This window comes from Coenobita brevimanus, chromosome 98 (genome assembly GCF_032717465.1).
Source record: "Coenobita brevimanus isolate Jiangsu-jjx chromosome 98, ASM3271746v2, whole genome shotgun sequence".
In the NCBI taxonomy this organism is placed as follows: Eukaryota; Metazoa; Arthropoda; class Malacostraca; order Decapoda; family Coenobitidae; genus Coenobita; species Coenobita brevimanus.
Window position 1 is genome coordinate 11,308,273 of NC_137051.1, and position 15,498 is coordinate 11,323,770.

Sequence of the window (15,498 nt, forward strand, 5' to 3'; positions counted from 1 at the left end):
CTCCATATCTACTTTTATCTAGACTAGTTTTAAACACATGGATGCTGTGAACAGGGCAATATGCAGGATGCAGTTGGGCAAGGTGGTGGGTGTGTCTGAGTTGCCTGCTGAAATGTTGATGGCCTCACAAGATACAGAAATGGGTTTAATTACTGATTTGATAAATTCCATTATATATAAGTGTGCTGTCCCGGATGACTGGTTGAAGAGTGTGACTGTAAATGGCTATAAGGGGACAGGTGATGCCTTGAAAAAAAAAATTATAGAGGCATAAAACTTTTGGACCACAGAATGAATGTAACAGAGAGAGTCCTAGAAGGTATAATATGGATAACAGTGAAAAATATATACAGTAGGTATGAAAAGGAAGCTGCTGTTTGCTTTTGTTGATTTGGAGAAGGCCTCTGACAAAGTCCCTTGGGAGGTGGAGAAGTGGGCAATGAGAAAGCTTGGGATCGATAATCGGCAGGTTAGAGTGGTCATGGTTATGTATGTGGGTGCTTGCACCCTGGTGAGGGCAAATGGAGATCTGTGTGATGAGTTTTCCATGAATGTTGGCATGCATCAGAGGTTGGTTCTGAGCCTTATTGTTTGTCAGGAGCTTGACGCTCTCTCATGTGACTTCAGAAATGGACTCCCATGGGAAATGTTGCATAATGATGTCTCAGTGTTTACTGCCTACAATGAAGGGGAGGCTGAGGAAAGAGTTAGGAAATAGAGAGATGGAATGGGGCACAAGGGATTCAGAGTTAATGCAGATAAAACAAAAGTGATGAGACCTAAGGCTGGTGATGGTATGGTCAAAGCAGAAGGAGTGTGGCTATGTGATGTTTGCCTCAAGGGTATGTTAAGTAATTCCATCTTGTGCAGTGTTTGTGATAAGTGGATGCATAAAAGATGTAATGGTATAAGACGAAGACTGTGAAATAATAATGATTTCGTGTGTATGGTGTGTCAAAGAGATCATATAGAGAATGTCAGGCTTGAAACAATTCATCTTGCTGGAGAGTCTCTCAAGTATGTGGGGGAGTTTTGCCATTTGGGGACACATTATGTACTCTATGGCTTGGATATGGAGTGGCTGGAATAAGTTCAAGGAGCTGCTGCCTCTCCTAACACTGAGAGGGCTCCCTGTCCGTGCCAAAGGATCTTTGTATGCGGCATGTGTTAGGGGTGCAATGCTGTATGGTAGCAAGACCTGGAAGTAATGGAAGAGGACATTCATAGGCTCAAATGTACAGAAATGACAATGATTAGTAGGATGTTTAGTGCATCCTTGAATGTGAGGCCTGGGGGTGGGGTGATAGGTTTGTGATTAAAGAAATGAGAGGAAGGATGGGACAAATATATATATTGGTGTGATGAGGAAAAGAGACTGAGATGGTCTGAGCAATATGAGAGGATGAAGGATGATATTTGGATGAAGAAGGTGGGAGGTGTGAATGTTGGGGGCAGGGTTGTGAGAGGTAGACCAAAAAGACCTGGGACGAGGTCACAGAGTGAGACCTCAGAGATAAATGACTGAATAGGGAGGCTGCTGGAGATCAAACAGTGTGGGAAGCTGCCATTAGATGACCAAGACAATGCATACAAGCATGCTGGAGCCCTCATATATGACACAATACAACCTCCAAACAACTTTATTCAGCTTAAGCTGAGACTTCAAGTACTGGTAACTAACTATATCCTTCACTAATTTCTCTTCCCTACATGAATGTGGAAACTGCTCTGGGATGACAATGACGTTAACAAAGATGATGATGATAACAACGACAGCAATAATGATGATGCTGATGATAAAATCAACATCAGAACTTACCCCACTTTTTACTCATATACCTGTATGCCTGGAAAAGACTCCATATAGCTGCTGCGCAGTATATGGAGGTACGGATGTCAGCAACCTCCTCATCTGTGCTGGTTGCTGGGAAGAGGCCCAAAGTGATGCTCTGATTCTGAAGGAGCTGCCTCTTGACTGTTTATAGGTTGCAAAAATATTTATTAGCAAGGTAAATTCAGTCATACCTGAAAGATTAAATGTACTTATAATCTGCATAATTAAAAAATATATCTATATCAACACTGTCCCTTCAAACTTCTGATTCCTCTGCAACAGTGAAGGAAGAAACCAAACAGTAAGGTCATAATCTGTGTGTGTGTGTGTGTGTGTGTGTGTGTGTGTGTGTGTGTGTGTGTGTGTGTGTGTGTGTGTGTGTGTGCACACATATCATCATCATCATCATCAGCCACTGCAAGTCCACTGCTGAACAAAGGCCTCCTCCAACATTCTCTACGAACTCCTTGACTGAGCCAATTTCTCCCACGCTTTGCCTGCAAACTTCTCTTACTCATCTCTTCACCTCCCGTCTGGCCGTTTTCTGCCCACTTACAATCTCTTGGGGTCCAGTCAGTCAGCCTCTTGCTCTATCAGTCAGCTCTTATTCTTGTTGCATGGCCTGCTGATCTCCATTTCTGTTATATTATAACTTCCATAACGTCTTTACTGTAACTTTAGTCTGCTCTCTCACCCAAGTTGATCTTTTCCTGTCTCTTAACCCCTAAAGTACTAATAGGATCGACTGATCCCTTTCCAGAATTTGGCTTGATGCAGAATAGGATCGACAAAGAGGCCTTTGTAAAAAAACTGCGGACAGCAGGCTTCGGACCGATTGTGACATATATCGATGCAAACCAATGACAACAAAGTCCTGAGTAGGGAGGGGGGAGGATCTGGGCCCCTACCCATGGTGAGGGGGGGGTGATTCCCCCACCGCCCTCTCGCCACCTACCTCTACCCCAAACCTTTTGTTCCCTCTCCCCCTCCATCACTTGTGACTGGACTCACAGCTCCTCCTACCAACTCTATAAAGCTGATTTTTCCATGCCACACTCCCCTCACCATCCTCCCTCCACCTTCCTCCCTCATTCTCCCCCCTCCACCCCTTCATACTCCCTCTATCTCCACCTACTTTCTTGCTGTGACTAAGTGGTAAACATTTGATATATGAGAATGATATACAGTATACATTTTCTGGTGTGTAAAATCAAGATCTTTCATTCCATAATACCAAAATTAATATTGATAAAAAAAAATTTTCTCTCCCTATATGCAAGGGTTGCCAGTGCCAATTTTTGACGATCTTTGACTGGCTATAGATCAGTAACCAGTTGGTCAAAAATGCTCTGGTTTGTGGCATAAAGTGTGTAAATTCAAGCTCCAAACCTTGGGCATAAAACTTTTTACATCTGTATAAGAGTTTAAAAATCAGTTCCATATATTGTACAAGTTTTCAGGGAAGTTCAGTCGATCAAATTGCGTATCCTAGGGATTAAAGATATTCCCAACACTGACCTTGCCATTGCTCTCTGAGAACAGATAAGTTCATTTTCCATTGATTTTGTCAGTTCCAAGGTCTTACAACTGTATGTCATAGCTGGAATTTTACATTCATTATACTGTATACTTATTGTTTCGTACATACAGGGAGGTCCCGAAGATACGATCGGTTAGGTTCCATTTGGCATGGTCGTACAATGAATTCCCGTATAATGAAACAGTTAACTAATGGTAAAATATTGCTTGAGTTTACGGACCCCATCAAAAGCAATTTTTCGAGCTAAAATATACGATGCCAAACGAAACAAACATATCTGTATTACTGAACTGCAGACAAAGCAACCTGAAAGGGCAAACAGTATGCAAATAACATAACTGCACATTAATTAAACATATAAAACATGCATAACACTCATCTATAGGTGGTAATGTTGTGTTGGAGGTGGAAAGCTGGCGGTCGCCAGCTGAGCAGCCACGCCAGATTCTCAAATCCATATTTTTGTACCCGCCATGTTAAAATTATCCCTTTTTTATCAAAATTATTACACTCATAAACAAAGGCATTTCTTCACATAAATTGGTAATTACTGTGGAATTAATATATATATATATATATGTGGAGTGATTAATTTACATTACTGAATTTATTTAACTGTTAAGTACCTACCAGATTATAATACAGTACTGGTTATCATAAGAGTTACTAAATCCTACTGTTGTACTAGTCTTACAGCAGACTTGTTAATTTGGAATCCCCAATTTATTTTTCAGATTATGAAATTATGAAAGTTATCACATTATTGCATGCATGCTATTGCATATCACAGAGTGTGCCAAAATATCGCATTTTGTGATAATTGTCGCATGTCTGGCAAAGCTGCAGCCAAGCAGTCCTGTTATTTCTATCCAAGGTTGAGAGAAAACTGCAGCGACTGCATCTTCTGGAATGACTGAGTTAGAATCCTCCCACCTCACCCCAGACTGAATGTCATGTCAATGGATTTTCGAGATCATATAACGAAAATAGTCCCTAATTTACCCAGGTCGTATCATTGGTTCTTGTATATCGAGTGGTCATACAACGGGACCTACCTGTACAAGCAAACTCCAATTTACGATACCCCTAGATGCGATACCCTGGAATAGTGATGGGGGCAGAAATACCACCCTACCCCGCCTATCGTAGGCCTACCACCGGTTTTGCAATAGGTGTTTATTTTTTTAAACCAATTTTGATGATAGTTTAGACTTAAATTTTGAGTTCAGGTTGATTTATAAACTGTTTTTTTGACTCTGATTAATGTAATTTAGTCATAGGTGGAGTGAACACTGTCATTTGGGATACGGATTCTTGCCCATCAGATGAGGTGCAAAGCAGTGTCGACAAAGAAAATAGTCCCTAATTTACCCAGGTCGTATCATTGGTTCTTGTATATCGAGTGGTCATACAACGGGACCTACCTGTACAAGCAAACTCTAATTTACGATACCCCTAGATGCGATACCCTGGAATAGTGATGGGGGCAGAAATACCACCCTACCCCGCCTATTGTAGGCCTACCCCCGGTTTTGCAATAGGTGTTTATTTTTTAAAACCAATTTTGATGATAGTTTAGACTTAAATTTTGAGTTTAGGTTGATTTATAAACTTTTTTTTGACTCTGATTAACCCCTACACCGCAGGCATGTTTACCGATGTTTTGCGTGTGCCGCGGGGTTATTCGGGCTCCGACAGACTCTCAAAAAATATTTGCCGAAAATCAGTTATTAGTCCTAGAATATTAAAATTCTATATGCTTATGGCACATACCTTCAGCTTTCTCCTGGAATGTTTGTTGAGCCTTTGTCAGTTACCGTAGGACTTGTGGAGACCTCTGAAGTTGGGTAACGAAGTCTCCACTTTACACTTCCCGACAACCCGTAATATGATTACCACAGCCAGATATTAACACTATAAACACTACTCTATGATTTTCAAGTAGTTTGGGATCCATACTCCAAAAAAAAAAAAAAAAAAAACACTGTGAAAGCAATGAAAATTATGAGCGCGTCTGACCGCCGTACTTGCGCTAGTTCGCTCTTGGTACTCTGTCATTTATTATTCATAAAACCCCTCACACTTTATATTTCTATTACTATATAACACTTATATATATCTACAGTCTTTATCCATAAGTTTCCTTCAGTAGTATTAGTTTATTGTCACTGTAGGGATTCAATTTCTTTCAGTAAAATACGTAGCATTCACTTTCTCGTCCTGTATACTGGCATTGAGAGTGAATGTCACTTTCATCTTCACTCTCATAACTCATAGTATTCAGACATGCTATAGTGAAACTTTCACTTTCATTACTCCTAGGGTATATACTCGTATTCTTATAATACTACTCATTTACATTTCTATTTACGTTCTCTATTTTATTTACGTTATTTACATTTCTATTTTATTTACACTGTGTTATGAACTGTCACTTGAAGTAACTTATAAAACTATTTTCCATTGTTCACGTATATTTACATTCATTACTTTCACTTGCTGTTTACACATTATTTACACATTATTTACAATTCCACTTGCACTGTTTTACTCAATAGAAAGATCATAGTCATTCTTTTATCAATTGTCAGCCCTTTACCTCTTTCCACACGAGGTTTAGTAGGGGGTAAAGGTCACAGGGCCCTTTGCATGGGGGTGAAAAAAGGCCCTGAAGTCAGCAAGAGGATGAGCCGTACCTCCTCTTCGGAAGATGAGAGAGAACTGATAAAGGAAGGCCGGCCCGGGTTGAGGCCTACTTGGGGGTTATTCAGTGCTACCAACGTAGCTCTTGAAACAGCTATGTATTTCACTGAAATGATTGGCAGGAAATCTAGACAATACATTATAAATTAGGTAGTTCCAGGTGAATGTAAATATCACTTAGGCTTCTCTCTTCCCTCCTTATATGTATATTTATTACGAAAATAGATTATATGGCATATTTCAAGGGGAAAAAAAATGAAAATTAGCGAACGAGTGCACGTGAGGTGTTGTCAGGTGATAATTAGCCAATTCCAGGTGTATGGCACTCTCACTTACCTTATTTCTTTCTTGTATATATTATTTGGTATAAGAATAGGGCATAGGGCTTATTTCAATGGATGAAATCAGTGAAAAATTCCAGGGAAGATTTACTTAGCGTAGCACGGCCGGGCAGGCGAGAGGATAGTGTAATGGAGGGGGGGTAGGGAGGGGAGTCAAGAACGGGGAGAAATGGCTAAATTGTCAACAATGGATGGGAGTACAGATGAGATTAGGAGTGCTGACTAGTGTTGGACATTGGCAGTACTGATAGATGATACAAGCCCCCACTTGGAAGCCTGGGTGAATTCAAAATAACACAGAATCACAAAAGCGACGCCCCGCGGTATGATCCCTTGCTCCCAAGCGTCATGAAAGTGACGCCCCGCGGTTAAGGAGTTAATGAATTCAGTCACAGGTGGAGTGAACACTGTCATTTGGGATACGGATTCTTGCCCATCAGATGAGTTACAAAGCAGTATCGACAACTAGGCGACTCAACAAAGAATATTTTGTGTCAGACCATTGAACTGTCACCTAACCTATTATAGAATACATAATAATAATTTAAAATAAATATTAATTATTATGAAAGCCTCTGAGTGTAAATATTTCATGCACTGATGAACACTGTGACATCGATAAATCATGTGCTTGTATCTGGGCTGTTCAAGGAAAAATGTTTTGAAAATACAAAGGAATTTCTAAATAAATGTTGGAAAACAAGAGAGAAGAAAATAAAGGAGCTCAGCAACCAGAACAGTGACTTAAATGACATAAAGAGGGGCTGTTCAAAGGGCTATCCCGATCACATCATCGACTGATAAATCATGTTTACATTCAGGTTGTTCAAGGTGTTCCTGGTGTACAGGAAACCATTTGGCTTGTCACTCAGTGTAGAGTCACCCACAGGCAGAAGGAAGAGGAAAGAATGAAGGAAAGAAAGACAGAAGAGGGAGTGTAAAGTCACCTGTAGGCAGAAGGATGAGGAAAGAATGAAGGAAAGAAAGACAGAAAAGGATAGATGGAAAGAAGGATGGAGGAGAGGAAAGAGCAGACACCCGAGAGCAGCACTACATCGAGTGAGTGGATGGTGAGTGCCCCCACCTATATATATATATATATATATATATATATATATATATATATATACTGTATACAGTAATCCTCTACTAACAGATGTAATAGAGCCAAAGGCATGTCCGGAAAGTGGTCCCGTCCGGAAAGTGGGCCCCTGGCTCCTGGACTGGTACTTAAGGACCCTAACCCAGCCTAACTTTGAAACTACCGGACATGCATAGCACCTATTTAAACATATTTAAGACCCTATTCACAGCAATAATGGACATAAAGCATGAAATAAATGAAAAGGAACCAAAGAATTAGGAATTAGAAATGACTATACCTCAGCTAGGGTACTTACAGCACGTTTGTGGCTGCCTTTTCAAAGGTTTTGGCAGTGGTGAAAATGTTCTTGAAGCATGTACAGTAATCCAGTGTTGTGCTGCACTTACAGCAATTCTTTGCAATGTGAGTTATAACTGTTTAACACTGCACATTGTTAACTGCACCATGCCAGTTTCAACCGCCAGTTTGCACTCCACAGTTAATCCTTTGCACTCTAAAGTCTAATTTCTTAACACTACACAACACTGTAAATTCCCGTGTGGTCTAGTGGTGAGATATTGCAGTTTATTCACTGTTTATTTACAAAAAATGAGCAAATGTGGCTTCCATTGTGATAAACATCTACTTGTGATTGAAGCTAGGCAGAAACTGTTGGAATGTTGGTGACAGGGAAACAAAGTTGCCAGACGGCAACAGCCGAAGTACCAAACTCCTCAGTTTTCATTACCAAATTTAACTTTTCATTACCAAATTCGTAAAGCTAGCATTTATTCTTCACTAATTATATATACAAATGGAAATACATGTAATCACTCTCCTTATATTTAACAGCATGTTGATAATTTTCATGCTATGTAGGCTAGCAGATTAATCCGAGAGAGCAAACAATCCACCATCTCCATCCTGTGTATCCTCATACATGTGAAAAATCCGTTTGGTAATGCATTATTCTGACTCATTACCAAATGAATTTTTCATGACCAAATTGGCCCACATTTGATAATGAAAGATACCAAATGGCAACCCTGACAGGGGAGGGGGGGAAGGGGGAGGAAGGAAGGGGTGATGGGTCCGTGGTGTAACAGTTGTTCGGCGCCCCAACGGCAATTTCAAATTACGGGTGGGAAAAAAATTAGGATTTTGGGGGGAATTTCTTCTTTTTTTGGCCATTTTTGGGTTCCAAAGGTCCAGGCCCACAATGTCCGGTAAGTGGGGTGTCCGGAAAGTGAGCGTCCGGAAAGTACAAGGATTACTGTATAATTATATACAGTAGTGCACCAACGTTCGCTACAGCAGGATTCGCGGAATCCACTTTCGCGGCATGCACCAAATATTCCCTAACTTCCACTTTCGCTTGAAAAAAATCGATTTTCGCGCACAAATTTTGGGTTTGGGACAATATTTTGAACTTTGAATTTCCTGCACCGCCCGCCCGCAACCCACCGCCATCTTGAATGACGTCATGTCAACACTCTGTCCACCCATTCCCGCCATTGTGTACGAGCGTGCTAGCTCCACTGTGTTGGATTCTCACGGTTCAATGGCCTCTACTATACCTGGTAGTGTGGGGAAAGGGCCTGGTGGTGTGGGGGGAGAGCCTGGTGGTGTGGGGGGAGGGCCGGGAGGCAGTGGTGGTGATAAAAAGTGGCCAATACGTCTGGCGTGGCTAAATAAGCCCGCCACGCGCCTCGGATACTTACCCCCAACATCCATTAAACACCGCAACCTGGTCTCTGTGGTATGTTTCTCCTCATATAATGTGTACTGTACAGTTTTTATTGTTTGTATCTCACAATGCAATGTACAATAGTGATTTGATGTACTGTATTGCAAGTGAAAATGAAAATCTGATGTTACTTTAGGATAACCGGGAACCAATTAGCCTTTCTGCCATAAAGACAATGCCCCAACTTTCGCTAATTCCACTTTCGCGCATTATTTTTGGACCCAATTAGGCGCGAAAATTGGTGCCCCACTGTACACATATATATATACTGTATATACATACAGTATTATATATCTGCCCTTCTCTCTTCCTACTTCTCCTATCTTTCCTGTCACTTGTTATTACTTTTTTCTTTTGGGGGCAGCATTACAGTGAGTGACATGCCAAAGTTTCCTGTAAGCCAAGAAACCATTTACAACACTGGCTGGCAACCATAAAACCAACCCATAAGTGTTCCCTATGTGTCAACAAGTGGGATGGTGGAGGGTTAGTGTCCCTCCCTGCAAAACAACTCAAAGACAAATGGCCACCTTTTCTGGGATTATGGCATCTGGCTGTAGACAGACAGACAGACATTCTGGCATGGAAGTATAGATGTATATAGTGGTGTGGGTGTGCTGGTTGAGGAAAAATAGGTGGAATGTGTCATGAATGTACAGTAATAAAAAAGAATGAAACGATCATAGTAGTAAAAACATTGTTCGATACTTATTTCATATATATCTGTATGCACCACAGGCTGGCGTGGATGATGTACAAGAGGATATTAACCATCCACAACCAAAAACAAATCACTAGGAAAGAAGCGCTAGGGAGCTTCCTGAGCTGACGAGAATATGAGTCTCAGACTTTGCCTTGTATACTTTCTTTCTGGCCTAATGCTTGGCTGCCAAATATTTCTCTGTTACCATCCTTTTTCCATTCCTGGAAAACTTTTTTTTTTTTTTTTTTTTTTTTTAACACCAGCTTCTACATCCTCATCACACCAAAATGTTACCTCATGTCCTGGTGGTCCCTTGTCCATCAAGAAACTGATTCAGTAACTTTCATGAGACTGTGCTTGAGAGTTCTGTACTGTTCGTTAACATATCTGTCTAAAGCTCCTTGTTCAATCACCATTCTACTCATCTCACTGCAGAATGCATCCCTTGTTGTTTGAATTTTCAACTTCCACACATTTCTCCTGGGAGAAAAGGTCCTTTTCTTCATTACCCAATTTTTTAGAACAGATATAACCCGGTTTAACGATGCAATTGGTTAAGTAAAAACGCATCGTTAGGCAGGGTATCGTATCTCGGGGTAGACAGGGATGTGTTTTTGAGCCTTGGGTTGCCCCCGAGTGGTACATGGTGGCGACCATCATCCACTCACTTGATGTAGTGCTGCCTACTTCCTTAGCCTTTATCATTCTTTTTCTGTGCCTGCCTCCTCTCTTCCTATTTCTCCCATCTTTCCTGTCACTTTTTATTGCTTTTCTTTCCTTTACAGGTGGCTTTACACTGAGTGACAAGCCAAATGGTTTCCTGCAAGCCAAGAAACTATTTAAAACGCAGGGTGGTAACCATATAGCCAAACCATACGTGCTCCCTACGTGTCAACAAGTGGGTTGGTGGAGGACCAGTTCCCTTCCCTGTAAAACAAATAACTCAAAGTCAAATGGCCACCCCTTACAGGATTATGGCGTCTGGCAAATAGATAGATAGATAGATAGGTTGCCCCCACAACCAACTCCTAAACCCACCCAAATGAGTCCAAAAACAAGTTTAAAGCCAATCTATATGGCCTAACAGCTGTAAAAGAAGCTGACCTAAGCCTAACACCAGTAAATAACTCACTAAAACCAACAAATAAAATCTGAAAATCATCAAATATAAATCTGGAAAAAATCAAACAGTAAACTGTACCCCAAAATGACAATGATCACACCACCATGGCTAAAACACAATAATTCATCATCATCATCATCCGGACCTCCTCTCCCACCCCAGGAGTTTAAAAACTGTTTATAAATCAACCTAAACATATAATTTAGTCTAAAATATCATCCAAACTGGTAAAAAAATAAAATAAAAACCCATCGTTAAATCGGAGTTTGACCATCGTAAGGCAGGGCATGGTGGTATTTCTACCCAAATCATTAAGCCAGGTTTTTGCATCTAGGGATATTGTACATTGAGGTATACCTGTACCACGTTACATATCAGTAACTGCACTGCTGCACTCTCTTCATTCCTTAAAAATTCACATCCTTTACTAGCCTCCTATCACCACTCCTGCCCAGAAAATAGTCAATCTGGCTACTATTACCCCCAGCATCATAGGTAGTCAGTCTACTCTCTCTTTGTCTACAAATCATACTGAACACAATCATGTTCATTGCTTCTCCAAACTCTGGTACCCTCTCGTCTTCTGCATACCTTGTACCATACACACATCATCTGTGCATCCCTTCACATCCTTGAGCTGCGGCACCCACATGACCATTTAAATTTCCTACCACAACTACAATCTCATCATCCCCCATACCACCAACCACACATATCGAATCACCCGAGACTGTTTTTTCTTCAACATCCAAGGTGACCGGCAGAACATATGCAGATATTATTGTAACCAAGAATTTTCCAAATAATAATTTTAAAGCTATACAGTACTATAAACTTTTCATTTATGTACATAATCCTTTAAAAAGCCTATATAGTATATGATAGCTACACTTTTGCTCAGTAGCTCTAAAACTTTTTAGTTGGTGACCCAATTTGGAATACTTCAAGACTTCGCGACCCATGGGGCAAAAAAATCAGAGAGAGAGAGAGAGAGAGAATATGGCTGAAAATCAGATATTCACTGGCTTCATACCAAGATCTCAGGAGAGGAATGAAAATGAGTAAAAGCCAAGATGGGACATCATTCATACTCATCTATCTATCTATCTATCTATTGCCAGACGCCTCAATCCCGTTTGGGGTGGCCACAAACAAATCGCCTCCAAGTCGTCCTGTCCCCCGCCATTTCACTGCCCTGCTCCCAACTCACACCCCCCTCTCTCATATACTTCTCCACCCCATCCCTCCATCTCATCCTCGGCCTCCCCCTCCCTCTACCTCCCTCCACCTCACTCACATACACTCTCTTCGTCAGTCTTTCACCCTCCATCCTCTCAACATGGCCATACTCATGATTAAATAATAATGCATAACATCGTCATAGCATTTCGTATTCTACATTATGTTGGAGGGTTCCTCATTACAGTATCTTAACCCCCGACGTCATTTCATGTCTGAGGATGTGTGGTCTATAGGCGCCAGTTCACGTCTGAGGATGTTTTAATATTTCCTGGACATGTTTAAACTTAAGAGCACACCAAACTCACTGAGTGTGGTATGGCGGGCTCTCTCGTGTGCATGAGGATGCAGGAAGAGGCTAGATGGGAAGGACATGGGAAGAGGGGGTTGGGAGATCCACCTGGGAGGACTGAGTAGGGTGGGGGAGAGGCAGGCAGGGACATAGTAGGGTGGGGAAGAGGTGCCTGGAGGGGCAGTGTACATGTGTACTGACAGCAGCCAGCCACCCATGCACTAGTATACATATACACCAGACAGCTGACACCACGGCCTCTAAAACAGCAGCAGAGGGTAAGTACACACTTTTTATGTGTTTGTGTCATTTGTGACTTATTTGTAAGAAAAAAAGTATATATTTTTTGGAAAATCCAAATTACAAAAATAAGCCCGGTTGTGGGAGGGGGATAGGGTGCAGGAAGCCCAGTGTCAAGAGGTTAATGATATACTGTATGTGCTTTCTGTGGGAAGGGTAAGAAATAGGAATCTAAGGATAAAAGCCGGCAAAGATGTTTTTTTCCCCAATAAAGAAAAATATAAAGCCTAATTCAAGATCAATTTATTTTCCAGGTTCTTGGATGTTATGATGTATGCTACTGATGTAAACTACATCGATACTAGAAAGACTTGTTCAGCATACATGCCAATAACAAGACGAAAAGTGCAAAGATGTGCCACGAAACCTCTCAGTCCACTTAGAATACGACCTTTTTAGTCTTAATTTCAATTTTGTCAGACTTATATCATTGCCAGTGTCAGTATTTCAATCTCAACAAAAATCATTAGGTAGATAAATAACAGATTAAACAAGAAACATACAAAATGAAACTGAAAACAGTTTTAATATTTTGCTTACCAGACAACCACCTTTCCTCATGCGGTATCAATATACACGCAGTAGATAGATAGACAGATAGATATACTGTATGCTGGAGTTGTCTCTGTTGGAGGAGTCTGACTATAACTATGGGGTGAGAACTGAGGAGATTAGAGCCGAGGAACAGAGGTGGACTGGTGTGTCAATCAGTCAAGTGTGAGCTGTGAAGTGTAACTAGGAAACAGACGTCCACACCGAAGATGTGGAACGTGTCCAAGTTCGCCCAGTGCGAATTCTGACACATACTAGTACTTCTTTACATCCCAACCTGTACTACAGCAGACTACACAGATCTCTCCAAATGGTGAGGGATACTGTACTTATTTTACACCCCAACCTGTACTATAGTAGCATACAGAGATCTCCCCAAATGGTGAGGAATACTTTTTTACAGCCCAAGCTGAACATTTCTTAACACTCTTAAGTGAATTTAGGATGAAGTAAGTTGTCCTCGCCCTTGCTCGGACAATAATTTTCATTTATATACAATAGTGAAGGATTTACCTTTGTTTTGTACTAAAAACAGTATAATATACTAATCATAATACACTGATTTAAATATATATTTCAGTTTTACTACAACTATAATCTTATATACCCCATTCACTTCCAAACTTCATAAAGTCACCTATAGTTAATCAGAATAGAGTAAATAATGATACAATTGCAGTGCATGAGTAATTTGAGATGATTTTTAACCCTATGATTATGAAAAATATCATCCTAAAATTAATATATTCCTCTAATGGTATCAAGAATAAAATGAAGCCGATGCCGTGGTATTAAAAGAGATAAAAATGGTGTGGTTTTGCATTTTTGCATTTGCAGAACTGCAAATTTAAGAATTTTCGGATTTGAAGTTGCAGAAGGCAATCTTTTGAGTCTGTGGATTTGCATTGCGGAACTGAATTTTTGTTTGCTGTGCCCACTTCTGCTGCTGCCTTATATCATTAATCTGGTTCACTAGTGTCTCTTACAATTAGTAGCAAACAGCCACCTTCTATACTTCTATATTATGGTATTTGATACAACCATTAACATCTAAATTAATACTATACATATTTTTCCCTATGACTGACCTATGCCATAGTAATGGTCAAGCTTGCGTACAGTATCGTCATAACTGATGACACGAAGATGCATGTCGACTTCTGAATCACATCCACTCAATGTACGCTGTCTGGTACGTGACTCCCTGGAACATAAAGAAGTGGATTACAAATGCTACATTAATAACATACAATATAGTCTGGATTAACTGAACATGAAAGCCAAAGTACAATACTGAACAGTGAGTTGTGCTACATTAATAACATACAATATAGTCTGGATTAACTGAACATGAAAGCCAAAGTACAATACTGAACAGTGAGTTGAAATAAGTACAAATATAAATACACACTTCAGGGACTGGTTCATCACTGTACACAGTAAGGTAGAAAAACTAGGAGCAAAAGAACTTTGAGCGTTAGTAATGAGCCTACTGTAATTTATACAAAGCTTTGCGAGGCTGAATTGTCTGGGAATGGCAAGTGTGAGTACCTTCAAGTATCTAGAGAGTGTAATGAGAAAAGATGGAACTTAAGAGAATTAAGTGTAGAAAGGGGTACATGAGAGCAGGAGGGGTGAAGGTTCACTATGGGCAGTGACAAGTAGGCTAACTGGAATAAAAGAATCAGTGTACAAACTATCAATTGTGGGTGAAGGAATTTATTACATTTTTATTCTGCTGTCTCACCTACACTAATCACCTATGCCTTCAACACAGTAGTTGAGGAGGCAGCTCACATCCAAGGTAATGGTGTTGCTGACAACAATTGGGAAGTGATGTCAGGAAATTACTTAGGGTAGCAGTGAGATGACAATGAATAACCTGATTGGTGCTGTGTAAGAATAAAGGATACAGCCAGGACAACATGGGCAAGAGGAAGATTAAGAAAGTAATGAGGGATGTGTGAGATGTAGGCCCGGAGATATAAAATCAGGATTCTGGGTTAAGGATTTCTTACAACAACTCGATACTTTATTGGA

At 40.5% G+C, this 15,498-nt stretch overlaps 1 protein-coding gene across 1 annotated transcript in view; it reads right to left on the reverse strand.

The window, feature by feature from the left end:
- The window catches only part of LOC145414237 (putative phosphorylase b kinase regulatory subunit beta), a 286,779-nt gene that overhangs the window by 264,914 nt on the left and 6,367 nt on the right, over window positions 1-15,498 (reverse strand). The window contains exons 2-3 of the mRNA XM_080283817.1: window positions 14,547-14,662; window positions 1,840-1,975 (exon numbers count right to left, since the gene is read on the reverse strand). Coding sequence (XP_080139943.1) covers window positions 1,840-1,975; window positions 14,547-14,662 — 252 coding nt within the window. The remainder of the gene's footprint in view (window positions 1-1,839; window positions 1,976-14,546; window positions 14,663-15,498) is intronic.